At 39.8% G+C, this 23,589-nt stretch overlaps 1 protein-coding gene across 3 annotated transcripts in view; it reads right to left on the reverse strand.

The window, feature by feature from the left end:
• Positions 1–23,589, reverse strand: part of LOC116062926 (oxysterol-binding protein-related protein 6-like) — a 35,781-nt gene that overhangs the window by 6,395 nt on the left and 5,797 nt on the right. Inside the window, exons 1-18 of one of the 3 annotated variants that reach the window (XM_035994580.1) lie at positions 12,638–12,856; positions 10,702–10,921; positions 9,326–9,469; positions 9,069–9,122; positions 8,817–8,930; positions 7,855–8,022; positions 6,947–7,088; positions 6,691–6,809; positions 6,258–6,347; positions 5,918–6,074; positions 5,382–5,515; positions 3,747–3,839; positions 2,652–2,832; positions 2,490–2,564; positions 822–1,036; positions 589–726; positions 435–498; positions 270–348 (exon numbers count right to left, since the gene is read on the reverse strand). In XM_035994580.1, coding sequence (XP_035850473.1) covers positions 270–348; positions 435–498; positions 589–726; positions 822–1,036; positions 2,490–2,564; positions 2,652–2,832; positions 3,747–3,839; positions 5,382–5,515; positions 5,918–6,074; positions 6,258–6,347; positions 6,691–6,809; positions 6,947–7,088; positions 7,855–8,022; positions 8,817–8,930; positions 9,069–9,122; positions 9,326–9,469; positions 10,702–10,839 — 2,105 coding nt within the window. In that variant the 5' untranslated portion in view covers positions 10,840–10,921; positions 12,638–12,856. Of the gene's footprint in view, positions 1–269; positions 349–434; positions 499–588; positions 727–821; positions 1,037–2,489; positions 2,565–2,651; positions 2,833–3,746; positions 3,840–5,381; positions 5,516–5,917; positions 6,075–6,257; positions 6,348–6,690; positions 6,810–6,946; positions 7,089–7,854; positions 8,023–8,816; positions 8,931–9,068; positions 9,123–9,325; positions 9,470–10,701; positions 10,922–12,637; positions 12,857–23,589 lie in introns of those variants that run through there. The other 2 variants (XM_031317725.2, XM_035994584.1) reach the window with 2 other exon arrangements.

A 23,589-nucleotide genomic window follows, 5' to 3' on the forward strand; every position in this document is an offset into this window, starting at 1 on the left:
ACAATAAGTTAGATAACCATATGAATTAATTAATTGGTCTACACAAATTGGGGTATAACCTTGATGTCACTTGATTGGAATACAGCCGACAATTGTTTCTCAACATGAGCCGTTTACTGTAGGCTTTGCTTGGTATTGAACATTACGTTCTGTATTGTATAAGCAGTTGTACACAATTAAACTAGAAGTTACTAGTTTATACTACTGTTGTACATCCAGCGGTTATCTGCTGCATTGTGAGACTGGTGTAAAATGAAGCAGGGGCTTACTTGGGCAGGGTAACATTGACCAGTCCAGAAGAGAGGATCTCCACCGACTTCCCCCAAAACTTATATTTCCATCTCTGATCTATAAAAGACAAAGAGCATTAGGTTTGACTCCACTCATACAGTACAGGTGGATACAGTACTCCTCTCTAAGCACGCAGCTCCTACCTTGCCAGAAAGTGAAGTTTTCTGACTCTGCGTGGCAGGCAGAGATGGGCGGGTGATGGCTGACCTGAAACATATAATGCAACATTACAGGATGTTAGAAACTCCGATATTGAGATTTGAACAGCATGTTTCTATATCCTTCTCTGCTGGTTACCTGCTCACTGACGTAGCGGAAGCCTCGGTCTTCTCTGAGATTCTCGTACGTTTCTCCCAGAACAGGGTTGAAGGGTTTGTTGCGATACCTCCAGGAAGCCCAGGCATATCCAGAGATGGAGAATGCTGCTAAGTAAACCTGGAAAGATAGTTTTTTTTAATAAATGACCTTACCACTGAACTCAACTGTATCTCAGCTCGAGCTGGTTAGGAATCTAAGTAAACCAAACTCACCATTCTCTCATATGGATCATCAGTGCAGTTGGCAATGTCCAGCAGCTCAGAGTACTCCAGCTCTTCACTCAGTCTCTGCAGCAAAGAAACTGGCTCATTGAGAGCGATTGGCATGGAAACTCTGGACAGGTCCTTACCGATGTTGTTGTACAGGATGGTCATGATGCCAATGTGGCTGTTGTCTATTGCTGGGGCAGGGATGGCAGTGCGACGACCTGGATCACAGCAACGTAAATTAATACAAGTAAAGCATCAATAAGGGCTTTTCATTAGACAAAAATACATAGACGTAGTTTAACATGACATCCATTACACAGAAACATTATGGAAATATAACGAAGGCATGGTTAAACATGCATTTCTTTATTGAGCTGCTTTGTAAAGATGACCTGTGTGTCCACAGATCTTATGTCCAGTGGAAGACAGCGACCATACTTAGGGTAGTGGTCCACCAACTTTTTCAAACCAGGGGACCCCATCAATTAGATTGTATTTTTTTAAATGTAGTAAATGTTGCTTTCTTATGTTTTACATACAAATGTACAATTAAAAGTAAAGTAAATTAACAAATTTTAATAAACCTTTACTTTAGCAACAAGTTAAGCTTTTCGTCCATCAGTAAACTCGGTAAATCACTAAGAATCGGGGCAGAGCAGCCAGAGAAAAAGCTATGCACCTTCCTCTCACTGTGCTATCAGGAAGCAGCGTCTTGTATCTCTGGTCTAAATCAGTACTGAAGAGCCTAGACTGGTGACCACGCAGGAGACATCACTGCGTTCATTAATAGTGCTGCAAGATTTGGAGAAAAAGTCATCTTGCAATTTACAATACTGCGACTGCAATATAATGGTATTATGTATAAAAAAAATGTGTAATAAACACTTTTAAATAATGTTTTACAAAATTAAACTATTTTCAATATAGACATTTTTGCTTTGCCCTACATACAAATTAAATAGAATAAATAAGAAAATACAAATTATTTTTAAAATACATTTGTATGACCTTATAAACTAGCATTTAAGATAGGTGTAATATAATAACTAGTGATTATGTTACAAAATATACTTCATACAGCCTCTTTTAAAGTCTGCATGCTCTGAAACCCTCTACACTTCTGATACTCACATGACCATACACAAGACACACGCTACTGCCTAAACAGACTGACAGGTCATATCTTATGTGGATGTTGTTACGATGGTAGCGTAAGTGAGAGTAAGAATGGCAGGTGCGTTAAGTGAGTGACGTCAGCGAGTGATTGGTCAAGCAAGAAAGGAGACGAATCGGTTAGCGGTGTCCGAGATTAGCGTAGCGGCTGCGTGAGGGAAAAGCGAGAAGAAAAAGAGATAGCAAAGACTTTGTAAAGTGAGATAACAGAAAACAATGTAAAGTGAGATAACAGAAAACAATAAAAAAAACACCAAGCTTCTTAAAACATGACGGCTTCATCTGTTGTAAATACTGTTGGTAAATTGAAGGGTGTAACAACGTGGAGACTGCAATGCACACAGATACTCCTTCCCTGACATTGAGAAACAGGACACTTACTAGAATCGCACATCTTTTGCAGTTATGTAATTGCACATAGTGACATCACAATTAAAATAGATTAAATTTATCATACAGCCCTCCTCATTAACAATATGAATGAGACAGTGGTGTTACCTGTATTAGTAGGCACTGGGCTGGGTTTGTCAGAAGCATTATTCAGACTGGCCCGGTAGTTGAGGGTGGCAGTGGCTAAGGAAGAGAAAAGAGAAAGTCTGTTATTTTAAGTGGTGGTTGGGCAGTGTGATCTAAATACTACTGGTTGGTAGGGAGACTCACCGTGTCCCTCTTCAGGCTCAGAGTTGCTGGTGGTGGTGATGTCACTCAGGCCCGACTCATCCGAAGCCTCTGCCTCTGATGAGCTCTCACACACAATCACCTCACTGGCATCAAAATACTCTGCCATAGATTCTGCCACTGAGGGCGCGCGATGACACGGACGACCTTTAGATGGTGTCTTCTGTGAAGGAGCACAGAGAAGAATTTGTGCTTCAAACTATATATTCATTTTTCCAATGAACAGTTTGTACAATGTGAGAGTTGGAGCCAGATCATTAAAAGGTCCCATTGCATGAAAAATTCACTTCTTGTTTTTTATCAATATGAGTTCCCCCAGCCTGCCTATGGATAGAAATGGCGATAGGTGTAAACCGAGCCCTGGGTATCCTGCTCTGCCTTTGAGAAAATGAAAACTCAGTTGGGCCGATCTGGAATCTGCCCCTTATGAGGTCATAAGGGGCAAGGTTACCTCCGCTTTCTCGGCTTTGCCTGCCCAGAGAATTTGGCCCACCCATGAGAAAGAGAGACATATAATGGCTTGCAAATGAGCAAAGTAGCAGTTGGTCAAGGCCACACCCCCACCCTCCACCTTGCCCCCCCTCTCTCCTCGCCGGTCATTATCACTTCGTGCCAGATTGTGCTATATGAAAAGTAGCGCACCCATTTAAAAAATTTTTAGTAAGTTAATATTAAAGTTATTTTGATAAAAGTGACCTACTGTACCATAACAAACAGGCATGTGGAGTATCAGACACAGACAAGAAACATGCAACTCATGTTACCTACACAAAATATCTACACACTGTTCAGCTTTTGGGTACAACTGCCTGAACAGCATGAAGTGACCAACCTGAGCCACACCAACCACAAGATACCGTCATTCATTTGGATTTACTTGCAACAGTCTGTTTCTTGAGGGAAGAATCACTTTATCCAAGCTAGGTTCTGGGAGAATCAACATTTTCTGTACAATGTTTAAAGAATTTCATATGCGAGATGAAAATGAATGCAAATGAGTGACAGCAAGATAATGAAATTGACAGGCACAAAAAAACAAAGCGTCTTTCACACACAAACACAACGTACAGTACACACCTGGTCAGGTTGGACGGTGCAGAAGGATTCCTCAGTAGAGTCAGAGGACAGGGAAAGCGAGTGGACTTTGGTCAGACGCGACTGTATGTCAAGCTAAACACACATGCATGGACATGCACACATATACAGACACAGACCAGCCATGCAAGACACATGAAGTGGAAACACAGAAGATCAAACATAAATGGTTAGAATGACCCGTAGACTCAAGAGCACTCACACAGCATGTAGAGTTTCTTTAATGCGTCTCTGTTGTCCAACTGTTAAGCAGGGCCAGAGGACAAAACTGCATCTATGGTATTGTCTACAGCTATTATTGTATTTTAAATAGTTCAATTAGGGGCTTTTTAGTACTAACTTTTTGAATTTTTAGCAGGTAAACTTAGTTCGCCACCAACTGTTAATTAGATCTTTTTAGGGGGCACTCCAGTATTTCACTGCCATAAAGTTCGGTGTGCACGATTTAAAATGGTCAGAAATGATGCAGCAGAGGTGCAGATATGTTGACCTTTAAGTCGCTTATATGGTTCATGCTCAGAAGACACTGGCTCCATACACATCCGCACTTCCCATAATGCAACTCAATGGTGTTTTTTTTCATTCAACCTTCCCCGCCTGTTACACACAAGTCTTTCAAACTACACACCTCCACATTTTTGTGCAAGTTTGCAATTTAATTGTTTTTGTCTCCAGGCTGAAATAACCATGATGACATCAGGATAATTTCCTCAAACTTGACAAAACTCCTTTAATGGCTTTTTTCCCCCATTACATGGTACCTGCTCGACTCACCTCTACTTGCCTTTTTTGGTTTTCCATTACGAAAAAAGTCCCTGGTACCTGCTAACAGGTACTTTTTTTAGTACCACCTCCGTTGAGGTTCCAAGCGAGCTGAGCCGATACCAAAAGGTGACGTGAAAGCGTCAGACGGGGGTGTCCTGAACAAACCCACCATTTTTAAATAGTTTAGCCAGCTGGTTTTTTTTGCTTCTTGGTCTTCTGGCTGTGGCAACAACAACAACAACAACACACCTTCGACGTTCTGTGTGTGTCGCGTTAAAATAAAGTCCAAAGTCATGGCAATTGATGGTTGAAAATACAGTCACATGCAGCATGAACAGAAAACAAGCAGGCAGCTAAGAAGAACCTCATGCAACACCAAACAAGGAGGGTTACTGAGCGCCATCAGTTTGATAGCAGGAGTTAGCAAGGCCCTTGACTAACAAGACTGCTCAGTTTCAGTGTGACAACAACCGTGTTTTTGTGCCTTTGTGTGTGCGGAAATAGGGAGAGAAAGACTTAAGGTGTGTTCCTTCTTCGCACCTGTGATAACTTGTGACTGTCCTGCCTAGAAACAGCCCAAACCTGCTTAACAGTTTTACACAGCACCTCACCAACAGACAGTGAGGGCTTGGCCTCCATTGTCTTTTTGAGGACCGATACTAATATTTTGTGCGAATAATTAGCTTTTTAACTTGGGAAGAAAAGGTTTGGGACAGTGGGGACGGAAAGAGAAAGATACAGCAGTCACAGTATTTGTTGTCATCTGATTTCCAGCTTCAGGAAGAACAAGGATCACTTTGATTTTTGTTTCTATGTAGCCCACTATGCTTTGTGCGTTTATGTGTGTGTTACCTCTGACAGTGTGCTGCAAAGCGTAGCTAGCTGCTCTGAGGCGTTATGCCTCAGTTCCGGGCTGGTCCAGGCCTGCCTCAGTCTCTCTCTTTCCAAGGTCAAAACCTCATAAATTGACTTGAGAGAAGAATGAACTGTAACAACATACAGAAACTTTATGAATTACAAAGACAAAATCCAGTTCATGAACATATGATGCTACCTGTAATCAAGACACAATTTGCAGAGTAGTGAGTATTCACTTAAATTCATTTTAGATTATGAAATGTCAAAAAAACACAATAAAGTACTGATTTTATTCAAAAAGTAACCAGAACCTACAGTGTTATCTTGAATTTATTTTTGGACTAAACTATGTTTTGCTTACATTAATAACTTATAGAATTGACAAATAATTAATCAATTATTTAAGAAACTATTTCAGAACAATGATCTGACATGGTATCAAGCCCCGTCTCAAAAATAGACAGGTGTCATTTAAAACTAGCCATTACTAAAATTCACAAAAATACAGCGGTTGGGTGGGAGGACTGTACCCCTGTGTGAAGCAGTGCAGATGTCCTGTTGAAGCTTCTTGGCCTCAGGTGAAGTGACCTGAGGGTTGGACAGCTGAGAGTAGACGTATTCAGGGACAGACTTCACAGACGCCCCCGAACCAGTGTTGCCGTTGGAACTCAGGTGGCTGGAAGTGAACTGGAGAAGACAAGACAGAAAGGAGGAGGAATGGTACAATATCGAACTAAAGGATTCAACTTGTTGATGCAACTATCTATATTATATATATATATATATATATATATATATATATATATATATATATTTTTTTTACTTTTAAATGATTTCCATCACTGCATACAAAGCTAAAATCAGTCCTACCATTCCCCCCATGGCTTCAACGCGGGACAAAGTCCTGGAGTGACCAAACCCTTTCACCGTCTTCTTCTTGGGTTTCTCCAGAGAGAGATTCTAAAACAGAGGCCAACAGGGTTATAGCTTCTCTCTAAAAACATAACATTTTTCTATTGCTGCATGTGTGTTTGCAGACTGATATTCATCTATTGTTAATACTATACTTCAAATATTTTCCACGAGATAGTAAAAATAAAGAATATCTCATCCGCCTTTGATGCATCCCCTGGGTGTCACATTAACTTATTGAAATCAACATAATGTCAGTTGATACATAAAAGCTATACAAATAATTAGCTTGCATTAAACAAACTATCTCAGGCCAATGGTATTTGTCCAGTGAAATACGATTTAAAGAGTCACACAAATTCAGTTGTGACCGGACTTGGGGAGTATTCACCTGCATGCTGATTCGCATCTCCAGGTCTGTGTTAGTGATCGGCAGCCCACCTTCCAGCCAATGGAGTCGCTGGATGAGCTGAGCCAGTTCTGTCAGCTCAGCCTGACAGCGAGCCAGGTCTGACAAACAGAGGGTCAAAGGTCACAGTTTAGTGATTTTAAAGAATGTGCCAAAAGGTTTTGCATCTGTACCTATCAAGACAGTTAAAAAAAAAAAAAAAAAAAAAAAAAAAAAAAAGTTTACAGACGCTTCACACCGTTGGAGGTTGCATCGATGTTCTGGGTCTGCTGCAGCCACGCTGACACCTTGCTGGTCACCCCTGGGTTAGAGGCGATGGCAGGAGCGGGGCTTCCCATCTCTGGATGGTACAATGGTGCTGAGCTGGCATAGTAAGTAGGCTGGACAATCAAACAAATTACAGTTAAAGTCCAATTAAAACCAATGACAGAAAAATTACATTCTCAATTTCTTTTGCGTTGCTTATAACAAGAAAGCATTCTCAAATGCTGCAATTGTTTGTCAATTACACAATTAATAGATCAATTCATCAGTTACGATATTGACAATGGATTAAAAATACTAAACATTTGCTGGTGACAGATTCTTTAATATGAGATTTAACCTTCAAATATCCATTTTATATAGTCTTAAACTGAAGACCTGACTTTTTGACAGCTGGTCAGAAAAGCATTAAGAACTAAATGTGAAGAAAAAAAAAGTAAACTAAGCAATTGATCTAGTAATTGAAAAAATAATTTCAGTGATTGATCAATAATAAGTTATTTAAAAGCCTAGCGATGACCTCTTGTAAATTTGGCACATACCTAAATTTCCCCAAGGGGAAGAGTAATGTATTTATTCATGTAAAAGCCATTCCCAAGTTCTTCCTACTTTATACTGATTTGAGTTTTGTATGTGGAAGGTTAGTATGCTTATTTTGGTTAAATGAATAACACAATATATATAATGAAAAAAAATAAAAAAATACGATAAAAAGCTGATGCCACTACACAATTTGTCCTTTGTGGTTGATACCACAGAAACAACTTAGTCAGGGGAGGAGTGGCAGTTTTTGTCAGCAAAATTTTATTCAAAATGTGTTTGTTTTTTTACATCTTTATAATAAAATGTGTCACATTAACTTAAGGTGGAAACTGTTCTGACCATTGCTCTGTTTGTCTGGGCAAGAGTGGCCATGGCTGGCAGGGTGCTCGGGCTCATTGAGAGAGCGTGAAGGACGCCATGATGGACACTCATCGCCTCATTTTTCCTATATACACGATGGGCACAGAGCTTGGTTAACCATATGTAGAAGATGTCATGGCTCTTTGCCTAACGGGGAGAGGAGAGAGAGAGAAAGAGCAACAAGGAGAAAGAAATACATGTTAAGTACACTGCAGGCTAAAGAATATCCAGATGCCTGGTGGTAAACTTAATTTGGACCCTATAGATTTTACCCATAGTAAATTATGAGTAACTACTGTCTCCTGAAGTTCTGTTTTGCAGATGGCAATCTGCTGCTGAGGAGCATGTTGTCTGTAGGGTTGGGTATCGTTTGGATCTTTTCCGATACCGGTGCTATACTTATTTCACCAGTAAATTGCTGGTAAACGACAAAAACAACCACTAGATGGGAAATGGGTATTTAACAACAACTTTGAATGCACCACGAGGCTTACCAGTTTCAAGTAAACGCACCATTGTTCCGTCTGTTTTTCTGACAACATAGTGCGGCTAGTTTGTCTTTAACTACAGACTGTTGTATGCCCCGGTGATGGAATCCTCTACAGTGAAATACAGTCACACTACATTGTTTAGCTGTCAGCATTTTAACCGTGTTTAAGGCAGTTACTAGCAAACAGTAGGCTAACGTAAACATTACCTACTGTCAAGTCTAACGTTAGCGTTAACTAGCTTCACATGCAGCGATGTTTCTGTTGCCTCTAACGTCTGTTTCGGAGCATCAGAGAGCAGCGAAGGCATTTAAGTGGCACCAAAATCCACGTTGCCATTTGGTCCGGTAGATACCGGTGGTTAAGGGAACAGTGCTGTAATAGCACCGGGTCTAGGTACCCAACCCCAGGCGTCGTTAATGAAATCTCTCTGAACTATGCTGTGTAGATTACCTTCAGGTGGTAGAGGTTGTCTCCAGCATCCAGGTCTATGCCTTTGGACTTCTTGTTGACGGACATGACAGCAAGGCTGACGTCCAGAGAGCCATGGAGCTTTCCTCTCTGAATCTAAAATGAAAAATGAAAAAGATAAAAATTCAAGCAGAACCGTTTAAGACCACAATCAGAATAGAAGAGTTTGTGGCTGTCGTTCTATCACTGCTGTGCAACAGTGGTGTGGCAGCTGTATTTTTGTTCATGACTTACATCTTGCTGCGTCTTTGAGTACTTGAGAATCCCTTTCTCTAAAAGGAAGTATCTCTGAAAATCACAGTGAAGTGTTAGAAAGAGACAAAGATTATCTAGTAAACACTGGAATTGCATGTGTACTGGTTAAGGTAAAACAGCTCTGCTTCAGTGTGACTATCATTTTAACCCTAAAGTATTTACATGATTTACAGCAATCACATTAAAACCTTGGTAAGCAGAAATATCAGTTGCTGTCCAATATGTGCTGTGCTCACCTTGTGCCAGCCTTTGAGTGGGTACTTCCTCCTCTTCATCAAGTAGCCCTCACAGATCCCAGGGATAGTGAGGTCCAGTGAGGAGCTGGAAGCTGAATACATATCCACCTGCCGTAAATCGTCCATCACCTCCCAGTGACGAGACTGAACAAAATCAGAAAATACACCAAATTACTTGAACACATAGGTACAAACATTTGGCCTTTGGTGTACAGTAGTTCAGTTATATTTAGGGCTGTCAAAATAACGCGTTAATTTCGATTAATTAATCTGAGAAAAAATAACGCGTTAAAAAAAAAAAACGCAGATTAACGCAGATTAATCCATTCCATATTGACGTTTGACCCGGAGCCGTTCTAGCCACCATTCTACTGTAAAATGAAGGAGGGAGACGAGAATGTGCTGCCTGGATCATTAACTGGAACATTTACTTGTAAAAATCTTCTTCCTGCCAACCCTGGCTACCGAAATCTGGTGCCACTGATATGTCTGCACTTCTCTCTGATGCTCTGAAGACGATACAGGCAACACAAACACCGCTGCATGTGACGCTAGTTAACACTATACTCGACAGCAGCTAACGTTAGCCTACCACTAGCTAGTAGCTGGATTAAACACGGTTACAATGCTGACAGCTAACGCTAAACGGTGTAAAGTTTGACTGTGTTTTACTGTAGAGGACTGTGACTCAACAGCGGGGTGTAACAATCTGCAGCTGCCGAGCTGCCGTCGGAAAAACAACACAGACAGTTCAATGAAACTGGTAAACTACAGCTTCGTGGTGCATTTGAAGTTATTGTAAATGTCCTTGGTGGTTGTTTTTGTCGTTCAACAGCAATTTACTAGTGAAATAAGTTATTGTTATTCATTATTATTAATGTATAACTATTAATGTTAACATTTAATTTTGACCATATGGCCTTAGCAATAAACAAGCCGTTCTTTAATGTCACCAACTGTTGTTTAATACCCTTTGTTTTCTTTTCTTTTTTTACTTTCTTAAAAAGTATCGGTTCAGGCACCGTTAATTATGTATGCGATTAATTTCGATTAATTAATCACAGAGTCTGTAATTAATTTTTTTAATCGATTGACAGCCCTAGTTATATTTTATTTCTTATATATATGACAATTTGGCATAAAAAAAGAACTCAAATATATTATCAAAACACATTTTCTATGTAATGTTAAACAGCATTAGATGCTCTATAGACTGAAGTTACCAGGACATTACATTCAGCTGTGGTTTGTTCTGATTGTGTGAACATGAAAGTTGAAATGTTGGAGTTGTTAACTTACTTGTTAACTTACTTTTTTTCCCCACAAACTAAAAACACCACAGTACAGTCAGATTCTGCACCTTTGGGTCTTGTTACCTGTTTTGAATATTTGGAGGAGCCAGTGCTGCTGCTCCGCGAGTGGCCAGGTCTAAATGTACTGGCTGGGGATTTGTCAAGGCCACTGATCACCGATTGGCTGCTGCTCAGAGGTGGTGGACACACCTGAGGGTCCATTGGTGCAGTGTGATGAGGAAAGCGATGCCTGAAGTGAAAGGACCTTCAGGTTAGGTTGTCTCTCATGGCAAAGCACACGACACTGAGGAAGTCAACAAAAAAGTGTCAACAGTACAGTGATAAACCAATCATGAAGACATCAAGAAATTTAAATAAATGTACAGTAATGCAATTAAGTTCAAACATGTTGATTGCAAAATAAGATGGCACTATTGTATGTTTATTAAGATGACACTATTGTATGTTTATTAGCTATCTTACAGTACATTGTCATTTAAAAAAAACAAAATAATTATCTTACAAGCTCTTCTTCATCAAATAAAACATACCTTAATGAATACCCAAACGCGAAGGTGTTAGTTAATTAAATTTGCCCATAGTTCTAAACCAAGCTATTCTTAAAAACTACCGATGCTCTGTTCCACGATTATTTAATGTTTTTTATCATGGATTTCTACAGCCAATGATCATTTCCAGTGGCTCAAACATTGAGTTGGCAGCTTATATGTATTACAATTGAAAAGGGTGCTCATGTAAGTCACTCACTAGCATGGCTCGTATGCACGGGTCAGTTTCCTTACAGATGCACACATTCTCCCATCAAGTTGTTTTTATAAATCAGACGCAACGGTTATGAATAGAGATGCTCGCCTATCGTCATTGGCTGTTATTCAGTAAAAAATATGCCATCGGGAGATCGACAATGATGCTTTCTAGTCACTAGAACAAGAAAAAAAAAGAAAAAAAACAGAGCCCAACTCCTTATCCCCGCCACTTTCAAGCAGCCTTTAGACACAAAAGCAAAACGGGACAACAACTCAGCAATTAGCATTTAAAATGTCAACACAAATGTAATCAGCACTTGAAGATGCATCACAGAGCCAGCAAAGGATGGCAGTTATTGTTAAGCTGACAGTGAAAATAACAGAGTTTCCGCTATTTATATTTAGCAGCAGCGCACTGCCGCTGCAGCTGAAAAGTAATCAACTTGTAATTACATGACTGCAGAGCCAGCTCCTCTACTGAACTAAAGCTGACGGTCATTCGCTCTCTCTCCCCTTTGAAGGTGAGCAACTGGAACATTGACAGTACATAATCACTCGCGAAGTCATGGCAAACAAATAAACAACAGCGCGAGTATAGCAGTTTCTCAGGCAGAATGACAAACCGCGACGGAAGCCTCGACATGAAAACTGCACTCACGCGGGACCCGTGAACTATGACAGCTACAGTACATTGGAAACTAGCGTTATGACACTGAATTTGATGAATTTACTGTTCATCAGACCCCAGATGAGACAAGAAGCTAACTTTAGCGAATGCTGTGACCCCTCCGATTCCCCGCTGCAGGAGACGTATTGATTGTATATTGACACACTGTAAACGTTCCTGTTTAAAACTTTTTCCAGGTTTGTGGGGAAGCATGTTCCATCAAGAACTGTCTGATCAAGAACTACACGCTGTTATCACTTAGGTAACGTTTACATTACTGTTCATTCAACATTTGGACAATATAAATGTAATGATATGAATTTGTCAACCCTTAGGGGATTGCAGTCAACGTTCAACGTTGGAAGAAAAATCAATGTAGGCCTACAGAAAGTACAATGTCATAGAGGCTTTTATCTATATCACCCACTTCTACACTGAATATAACTGAAAAAGTCAACAACTACAGCAAGTGGTAATACAGATGACAATGTAGCAAATGAAAGTACTTAAAACCATAATGAGGCAATTGAGAGCAACAGTTAAAAATCAGGAAATCCTTGGTGACACAATAAGAAATGAAACACACCTTTGTTGGCCTGATATCTAACCAGCTGCTCCCCCAATAGTCCAAAGGAAACTCCTTTAACTTTCCCTTGAGAATAATTGTAGAGCTGCAAGAATTCCCCTCAAAACATGTTTAAAGGAAAATCCACACCACAAAAAGAAATGTGCCTAGGAACAATCCGTCCGCATCAAAATCCTCTGAAAACCTGTGTTACATTGAGAGCAATGTCACACCTGACTGATTATGTGCTTGTCAGACTGGTGTGTATCAAAGCCAGCGGGTATCTGGGCGGGGCTGAAAGCAGAGCAACACTCTCTACCTGACCAAACAGGCCTGCCAGCTCTGTCATTGCAAGGATGACAAGAGCTGTAGAAGATTTGTTGTCAGCAGACGTAGGCCTACATTAGAAACAAAAGATTGATTGATTCAATCAATTCTGCCCTACAAAAGGCAAACCGTAGCAACAACTGCATGCTTTATTTAGAAAGATCAAACAAAAAGGGGGGGGGGGGGGGGTTACATTTCATTGAAAGCTAAATCACACTTTAAGAGATCATTTTTATTTGCCGCAGAAGTATTTGTAAGAAAAGTTACAAAGGAATAAAGAAAGTCTGGTGATTTTCTTTTTTTTTTTTTTTTTTTTTAAGAGATTCTCTTTTTTAGAGTGTAAAATCCCTCCAGGATTATAGCCTTTTCAGATTGTTGCGCTCCAAAATGCCTTATTTTGCGGCAGCTTTTGTTAAAAACTTTCAATAAAAGTTGCAATGTCTTTTGCATTTGTTGCGACGAAACTGTGGGAGACTTGTTTCAGGGAGAACAAAACTACTCTGGTCTGAGTGTTCCTAGTAGCCTTATCAAAAAGGCCCAGGATGCTGCAAATGCTGGTATAATATGAAAACAGCTGGTGGATTTAAGACACAAAGTAATAATTTATTTTTAATAATAATAATAATAATAATAATAATAATAATAATAATAATAAAAATAAAAATAAAAATAAAAATAATAATAATAATAATAATAATAATAATAATAATAGGAACATGTTCACATTGTAAAAAGTTTATTTCCCATCCTGGCCTGGGACACATTCATACAGTTTGATAAATTGGCCTTTAACTTATCATTGCACTTACAATAACAAGCATAGCTGTCCTCAATTTAGGTCATTGTGTAATTACTGTCTCATCTCCGGTTTTTCCTGCATCTACCGTAGGTGTGTGTGAATAACTGTGTGTGTGTGTGTGTGTGTGTGTGTGTGTGTGTGTGTGTGTGTGTGTGTGTGTGTGTGTGTCAGTCACGGGGAGAACTGAGCAGCTGCATAGAGCTGACAGGATTGAAACAGCAGTAGCTTTTAGAGACTTGAGTGAAAAATCCTTACAGCGTACTTTGATGTTAAAATGAGTTTTCTTTCGCTGTACTTTGTTGTTTTGTTGTTCGAGTCACATACTTATGTGACTCATACCAGAAACAAGGAAATTAATTTGGCAATGTATGTGTGTTACATCAACTCGTTCTCACTCCCGCTTGGTCAGTGGCTCTCAGAGTCACATACAGACATAAAAGTCAGGCACGTGGGACTGCTGTGATTGCTTGAAGTTGCGGAAAACTCTGGTTATTGGTCCAATTTGCTGTAAAGTTGCGGTGATTGGACAAAATTGTGAGTCGCGCTGAATTTACAGAGATTGGTTGAACAGTACATGCGGCAGCACTGTGTAGCAGCCATTTGGTCAAGCATCACATTTCTGACTTTCACCATCAACACAGCATTACCTCTGGACAGTGGTGAAAGAAGTATTCAGATCTTTAACTTCAGTAACTAATACCACAATGAGAAAATTAGGGCTGTACTGAATCGTTTGAAGCTTTAAAGTTTCATTCATAACGTTGATATTCGACTTCTAAAATCATCATCAACAAAAGGGTAGGCTAAACTAATTTTAGTTATATACTATTTGGAGAATTAGGTTCCGGTGGCGTTAGAGTAGGATTGTTTGACTCATGTGATTCAAACATTTCCAATAACTCCAGAGAATTGTAAAAAGATAGATGTAATCATTTCCAAAATTCACAACGTGTATGTGAAGAAATAGTGATTCAATACACAGTTGTTGGCATTTAGCCCTTCAAATACAAAAAAAATGTTTTGCAAAAAACTGTTACTCTCCTGCTTGTAGCACACAAAAATAACCACGCACCTGCATGAGAGAAGACATGCAGCAACGGGCCGCAGGTTGGAAGCGAACCCACGGGCGCTGCGTCGAGGACCGAGCCTCTATAAATGGGCTAGCGCTCCACCAGGTGAGCTACCCAGGCACCCAATACAAGCATTTCTTACCTACACAAAATCCACATATGTAGTTGGAATGCACTACATTAGAGTTGAGCCAGATACTCGGCTGAAACGAGTATCCGGTACGGATAAAGCACTTTTGCCGAGTACGAGTATTATACGAGTAATACGAGTCAATATCTGTGCTCGGATTGAATAAAAATCTTCATTGGGTAGCTGACTGTGTCTGCGTTCTGTGATAGGCTAGTCGTCACAGCGCCCCTCCCCTACACACATACAGATTTATTGTGTTGCTGTGTGTGTCCCGCTCTGCTCACTCACACACAGAACTCTCTCTCTCTCTGTCTGTGTCTCTCCCTCAGTCACTCAGGTTCGCGGGTCTTTTCCGTTAACGTTTAGGGTTTTTTCAGCTTCAGGTTTGTTTTTTACTTCGGTTTGTAGTACTTACTTATTAACCAGTAGAGTTCTGGTAAACGTGGGGTTTGTTCAGACGTGGTGCTTGGTAGAATGCGACTCGCGTTGCGTCTCTGCCTGTCGGAGATTTTTTTTCTTTTTTAAATCGTCAGCTGGCACTAAATAGATCAGAAAAACAGCGTCGGACTATTTGATCCGTAGAATCTCTCTCTCTCTCAAAAAGTTAAAAAAAGAAAGTTATGTTGAGTATGAAAACTCTTCATTACATTTTACTTCATAATTGCAACCGCATGCGTTGTATTCATTGTTCTTGTTCTGTATATAGTTTGTTATCGTGATCAAAACCATTGATCTGAAGCTCAATGCTGATGCTGTCATGTAAATAGTTTTCTAATCAGCAATAAATATAACAATTTCTGATCAACCCATATCAATTGCATGCTTAAAATAACATACCGTTAAAGCCCATTTCCGTTAAAGCCCATTTCAAGACAAACCGACCCACTTCCGGGTTAAATCCCGCCCACTTCCAGGTTAGGCCCCGCCCAGTCCGAGTACAGATACAGATAATTCATATGGTTAACAGATACAGATAATGCTGTACTCGCTCATCCATACACTACATACTTAATTTTATGTTAACCTTAGTATGACTAGGGATCAGTGGCGATTTCCTTAAGAGTGCAAGGGAAGCTCGGCTTCCCCTAAAATGTCTAAAATTTAAATTGTCAAATATGTGCTATTGTGTTAACATTTTATTGACTAAAAATGCGTTAGAATTAGGGCTGTAAACGATAATTTTTTTAAATCGCGATTAATCGCTGAATTTCTTTAGTTAATCGCGATCACGTTTTATCACGATTAAAATTCTATTATTTTGCATTTCAGAACTGTTTTTAAGTACATATTAACAATGGAAAGCAATTCTTACCAGTGTATCTTGATTGGGAATCAAATGAATGCAAAGAAAGTGACTTTATGAACTTGATTTTAAGATTTATATTCGTTTATTATTTATTTATTTACTGTAAACAAAAGAAAAATGTGTGAATCTAGTCATACATTTGAATCTGGAGTCAATATAGTGTGTAGTAACTCCTAAATAATTTTGATTACTCACTGACGTCCAGTGATCACTTTGCAGCAGTTCCAGTTGGGCTGCTTTCTCCATGTCGTACAGGCTGTGTATGCGTGAAACTACTGTCCCCCTCGACGGCAATGTATAAGACGGGTCAGAACATGCCAACTGTAGTCTTTAAGACCCGAGTCTTCTACGATGCTGACAGGTCTGCAGTTAGTTGCCACCCATTTTGCAAGAGCGGTAGTAATTTTTTGGGATTTGGTTTCATCCACAGGTCGGCAAGTAGCACTCTCCAAAATAATGCTTTGCCTGAGCCTGCTAGCATCAACCTTAGTCCCATTAACTGTACTACTACGCTTAGCTCGTAGGTAGTAGCTCAAGCTTGACGTGCTTCGGTGACATTTTAATTCGGCTTTACACAATGTGCATATGGCTTTCGACCCGTCTGGGAGTTTTGGAAAATAAAAAGCGCCATTCAGAATTGTGTTGCTGCTGTCTTTTCTGCATCATGCCTGCAGCAGCAGGATGTGTTACAATGAAGTATGGCAAAGTGCGGCAAAGGGTCAAAATAGTAGCCCGTTAGGCACGACGCAAAACCAAGTGAAGTGAAAACAAAATAAATGGCGGCATGCGATTAAAAAAAATGAACGCGTTATGCTCGGCCCTTAATCGCATCGCGATTAACGTGTTAATGCTGACAGCCCTAGTTAGAATACGTTCATCTCGAAGACGAGTTCGTTCAGAATCCGCTGACTCGATTTCCTTCTCCTACATTCCCATAGCATTTCCCTGTTGAAGCCTAGCGTCCATTGACTTCAATGGGGCTGCTTTGACCAGTTTTTTTCAGTGCTTCGAAACTAGATGGTCATTGGATTAATGCTGCAATTATGTCCCGCCCACTGACGCTCAGCATCTCTGGGGGTCAATGGAGCAGTGGGCTGTCCTGGATGTTGGGATTTTGCGTGATGATTGGAGGGTCTGTCGAAAGGCTGCATCTCCTTTTGATTGACAGTGATTTTGTACTATAAAAAGTCGCCGAAGCTGTTCGAGCAGAGCCAGAGCTCAGCTCAGTCCCATCGCGGATTTTGCAAGTGTTGTTGAAAGACGCTGCTGGAACTTATTTCTTGGTATTTGCTTGGCAAAATTGCTAGCCAATTTTCATCACACATTTCATACAAGTATACACCACATTCCTTGTTTCAGTTTAACCTAATTCCCACATTTCCTCCTTCGAGTTTAATATCGTTTTGTTAGATCGTTTGTTCATTCATTCATTTATACAGTAGGCTAGGATCGTAGGGGTGACCAAGTGGAGTCAGAAAACGCTGGGCTTTTGAGCCTGAGCAGAATCTGTCATATTTTTTCCTTCAACTAGCCAGCTAGCAAACTGCACACAATGGCAGACAATGCTAATAATATTGTTGATGGTTGGTGGACTGGTTTTGGCAAAGCCATTTGAAAGTCTTCCTTACGAGGAGAAACTTAGAATTAAACAGCAGAGTTAGATCAACACTTAAGATTGATTTAGTGCAAAAGATAGGGCAAAGTAACCGGTCTTTTCAGCTCTCCTGGTATGACAAAGTTAGCTGGCTGACTGGAAGTGCTGTGACAAAGAAAATGTACTGCTGGCCATGCCCATGCCTCTTGATGAAACCTTCTCACGGATATTATAAATTATTATTATAATAATTAGATTATTATTGTTTTATATAATATATATTATAAATAAAAAGGGACAATTTTTATGATGTAGGCCGAAAATGAGCTTCCCTTCTTTGAAAAACCAGCAGCCGCCACTGCTAGGGATGTAATGGTATGAAAATTTTGCCTCACGGTTATAGTGACCAAAATTATCACGGTTTTCGGTATTATCGCGGTAATTTTAAAAGCGTGTTCAATATGTTCAGAAAGCACTGATAGGCCTACCCAAGCTGAAATAGTTTCAAAAAGTGTAACAGTGTTTATTATATTACAAAAATATAGGCAATAGGCTTGTAAAAACTATTGAAAACTGGCTACTGAAACACTGGCCCGCTGTAGGGTGTCCAGTAAGAACTTCAACCAGAGATGTCTGACTTTGAGATCCAGTAAGATTTATTTACAACCCGAACATGAAGTTAACTATGAAGTTGTATTTTACGTTACATGTGAAGTTGGATGTGGTTCTGAAATATAAGCAAATAATAATGCACATTAATAAGCATCTGACTTACTATGAACATTTACCAAAACTAAATGTTATAGCCACCAGCATATAACAAGAAAGAAATACTAAGAATTACTTTAATTTCTCTGTAATAATTAACATAAATGTAACATATTGCTCAGTAACACAAACTGAGAATAAGCCACATCTATTACAGCACACATATTCATAACGGAGCAAACAGTGTAATACACCTTTAATAGCTAAGCACGTGGCTCCACAGCGCTATCCGTTTACTGGAGAATGCATGTTGCAACACAACCTGAATATCAACACGTGGTTGCACAAGTAACAATCTGCACATCAGCTGTGCAATAAGAAACACAGCAACAGCAATATTATCAAGGCGATAATATATCTCTCTCACTCCAAATAAATGTCATGTCGTAGGCTAACACGGGCAAAACCTAATCCACATTGTAGCAGTACACTTATTGAAATATGAATAAATGTAGCTTAAACGTTTACACAGATAATGAGGCAATAAAACCCATGACAGTTTAGCAAGCTACAGAATAGTTTTAACGTACGTTCTGGGCTACACACATGACTTCAACAAGTGTGAAAACGGGAAAGGAATGATAAAGAAAAAAGTCTGTTTACAGCTGTTCTGTTCACTTCTCACACAATGAGCGCGACTGATTGGCAGGAGATCAAAGCGATGACTCTCGTCACGATTGGTCGATCATCTCATGAGAGAAAGCAAGTGTTATGGTCTTTTTTGCAAGGCTGATAAATGTCCTGAGCGCTGTCATCTCCTCCTTCCGCCATGATTCCAACTTCAAGAAAACGCACTGTAAGGCTACGCAGTGCGCTTGTTAAACATTTTTACCGTGGTTTACCGTTGCACCGGTAATAGTTACATCCCTAAGGAGGACTATGTAAGTATGCAATTTTGAACAGAGCCACGGTTGTGAAACATTTGGAATTACTTCCTAGTTGCCAAACCGGTTAGTTCTTGGAAGATTTCCTGCTTGTTGGAACCAAAGGAGGAGCAGCAGAAAGAGGGCCAAAACATTTACTACATGCCTTGCATTACAAATCATTGTGTGATTACACCTTGATTACTAACACAAAGTGTTGTTACATTGTTGATGTACGCCCGTATAAGGGACAATGACATGGGATTTTTTTCCAGAATACTGGTTGTTTTGTTACGTGAATTGATGATATGTGCACCTTTTAATTATGATGTGAAGTTCCCATAACTATACAGATAATCATCAGGCACTGCTAAGATGGCAAAGACAAGCCACCAGGAGCCGCTCACTTTGAGCTTCATTTTGGCTCTTCAGAAACCTATGGTTGACGTCATGGAGACCACGTCCATATTTTATACGTCTACGGTTTTTGCCGGACAGAGGTGTGAAAATTGAGTAAACCTGATTTTTAACTTTGTGTTCCTAGAGTGAACTCCGATCTCAGGACTTTTAGAACTTATAGTAAGTGTATACCTTAATGAAAGAACAGTTTAACTCACATTTGTGAAAAAGTGTGGATCATAAATCAATAACTAAAGATCATAAAACAAAATAATGTTATGACTAATTAGGGTTTTCCCTGGATTGGCAAGGGGCATTACGACAGCAAAACCTATTGGAGCGGCTTGTCACTAAAATGAGAATAGCTGGTCTACCTTAAAGCCAGCCCACCTTAAGTTAATCACTTTGTGTTGAAGTTGTGGCTAGCTCCGTGGTTAACCCACTTCACTTTAACAAGCAGGCAGCAAGCAAGACACAGAAACTTGGCTTGGTTCTTGAGTAGGGATGTGACGGGACACTCAGCTCACAAGATGAGATTTTAACACTATTTTAAAGAAAACTTAGATGAAATATGACCGGAAAAATGGTCTTTTCACAAAAAGGAAAGTCACAAATTGAAAAATGAGCATTGTGTTGTTTTGTCACAAACTCAAATGTCTTCTCTCCTGTATAACTAATCTCTTCATAGCTAATAACTGGGGCAACCCTCTCCTCCCACACCCGTACCTACAACCTATTAAATCAAATAATTATTAATTTCTTACACTGCACTATAACTTTTATTCTTTTATTTGTATCTTATTCTTTTTTAGCCTGTAATTGCTCTTTAATGTTTTATGTAAAGCACTTTAAATTGCCTTGTTGCTAAAAAGGTGCTATAGAAATAAAGTTCCCTTGGCTTGCCCAACAACCTCAGCCTGTCAGTCTGTCACCAAGGCATATGGACGCTTTAGTCTTGTGGCTGTCAGTCATCAGGGCAATAGAGAACACCTGTCTGTCTCGAAGTGTAACAATAACTGCACGCCGATCTTGCGATTACAGTATTATATTGCAGCAAACGGTGTCTGCCTGAAGTTTTGAAAAGTGTAACCACACGTGTCTGCTTTACCGGCATTGCCGTATCGCATTGTGACTAACAAATTGCATTGGCATGATACTGTTTGTGAATTAGAGGAAGAAAAACAGATTTTAAACAGGAAAATATCAAAGAAAATATCAAAGACAGGTTGACAAGTCTAACCAGCTTTTCTCTCATGGTAATAAGCAGCTAATTGTGCTCTCCTGGCTGGTTTCTGCTGCAGTCCAGCAAAAACGGAACCAACGATGCTCAGGATTACAATGGAAAACAAAGGCAATTCTTTTATAGTTGCCATTAAGAAACTATATTTTGAACATACCTTTTAAATTATCTTGTTAATTTGCTAATCCTGTCAGTGAAATAGCTGTCTGGAGCCCGGTTCACAGTGCCACAACATAACACTCTTAATGCGGAATGATATTTAAGAATACAATGTTGCACAACACGTCATTACTGTTGTGGTTGGGTTGGTGGTGCCACTACTCGCATAAAGGCTGAAGAGCCTTCACTGGTCTAAATATTATAAAAAAATCTGTAATTCAGATTCAGGTACAGCCCTATATAGAACTTAGGAGGGCTATCACCACCAAGGACTCAACTCTCCCCAATAATTATAATTTCTTTAATCTCTTACTATTTTGCCAGAGATTCAGCAACAACCTTTCTCACACATCCAGGTTAAGAAACAGCTTCTTCCCCCAGGCTGTCACTCGTGTACAATGCCCCTCCCCTAACCATCCCCCATCTGATGTTGTCGTAGCCCAGGTATGACACTTATGTGAAGTCATTAACTACAACAGCAGAAGTACCACATACCTGACCAGTAAACCAGAGAGAGCAAGGGCTGACAAATACCTCAACAACTGTAACCTTGCCTTGAGCAGACAGCAGTGCCGTTGTAGAATTTGGTATTTGGAATTTGGTATTGCTAAACTCAAATGTTTCCTGTAGCACACAAAAGGTTTCAAGGTGCTGTCACAAACAATATCCTCAGCCTCGAATCTATTGGTTTGAATCATTGCCGCACAATGCCTCTGGAACATTCCTGGTTTAAGTCAACTGTGTTTTGCCCAAGCAGCAGCTACCAATGCTTAATGCTAATCAGGTTAGCATTGAGCTTGGGTAAAAGATCCATGAGTTTGAATTCAGGGTTGTCCTGTAAAACACTGAACCAGGTTCATGAGAATGTTGTTGCCAGAGACCCTTTGTGCATCCCTGTCACAACGCAGTGCTGTCATTGAAATTAATGAGGGCTGCATTTTTTCAGGCATTGAAAGCCTAATTCTGAACAAGGCCCACAAGCTGCTACCTCAAAAAAAATAACTGGCCATTTAAAAAGGACCAAACAAGTGGTTTTACACAATAGCCCAGTAAATCCTATGTATGTTCTTACAATTTAAGATTACAGGGAAAGGGCAAGAGGAGGAGACACAGCAGCTGTAACAAAAATCTTTCTGATGAATGATGAAAGTTTTTTAGATTTACAATCATCACAAATTTACCATTTTAACTATAGTGAATCTAAAAACACTGGGAGTGACATTACACCAGGTTCTGTTATTTGTTGCAGCATGAAACTGCAGTGTCATAGTCTGATCAGTTGCAGCACTGAAAGATTTCCAATAAATAGGTGTGTGTTGGTGTACATAGGGCCCTATGATTTCCGTGATGCGGAAAACGCGGACGGAATCACGGAATCTACACATGAAAACGGAATTCTTATAAATGCTGAAACACACTGAATTTGCATATATTTTGTTGACATATTAAATAATCTTTTTTTTTTTTTACTTCTCATTTTTCAGTTTAAAACAAGCGTAGAAAGGTCTCTACCTAAATCATGGCCAAATGGCATTGTTAAACATGTTGCCTAGTAACCATACGTCCTCACGTTTACAGTGTGAGTTTATTGCATGGGGAAAAAAAAATGTCGAAGCGAGTGGCTCCTGATAAGCCAACGGTGGCGAAAAAAAATTAAGAAACTCTCAACTGACTGCTAAATACCGGGCTGAACAATACACCAACGACTACTATGAGTCTGGACAACAACTGTTTTGTAAGTTTTGTGAACATACTGTTGACTGGACCCGCAAAGACACATGTAACGACCATCTGAAATCAAAAGTTCATCTCAAGAACAAAGCTAAATCCACAGCGGGAAAATCCCTCCAGGTTACCATTGAGGTACGACAAAATCAATAGCTATGCAAGGCGTGAGTTTGTGGAAGATTTTGTTGCAATGTGTGCTGAAGCCGTTTCTTGTTAAACATTGCAAGCAGGGAGGCACACTCCCAGAAAACGGCAGCAGCCTCAGGCAGACCCACCTGTCGCAGGTCTTTGACCAGCACGTATGCAAAAAGTGCTGCAAGAGAACCATGGAAAGAAAATCTTCGTTGTTGTCGACTAAACCTCTGACAACCGAGATCGCAGTGTCCTCAACATTGTTATAGGTGAGCATCCAAAGCCTTTTTTTTTTTTTTTTTTAGGTAATTTTGAATGTGCTTTGCTGAATATATTAAGTTTAAATAAAAACGCTGAATTGTGAGTTTGTGTCACTGAGCTTTTAAAGGTCAATACTGCTTAGAAGTGAAAAGAAAACAAGCAAATCTGAAAAATCCGAAAGGGCTAAAAATAAATCC

This window comes from Sander lucioperca, chromosome 2 (assembly GCF_008315115.2).
Source record: "Sander lucioperca isolate FBNREF2018 chromosome 2, SLUC_FBN_1.2, whole genome shotgun sequence".
In the NCBI taxonomy this organism is placed as follows: domain Eukaryota; kingdom Metazoa; phylum Chordata; class Actinopteri; order Perciformes; family Percidae; genus Sander; species Sander lucioperca.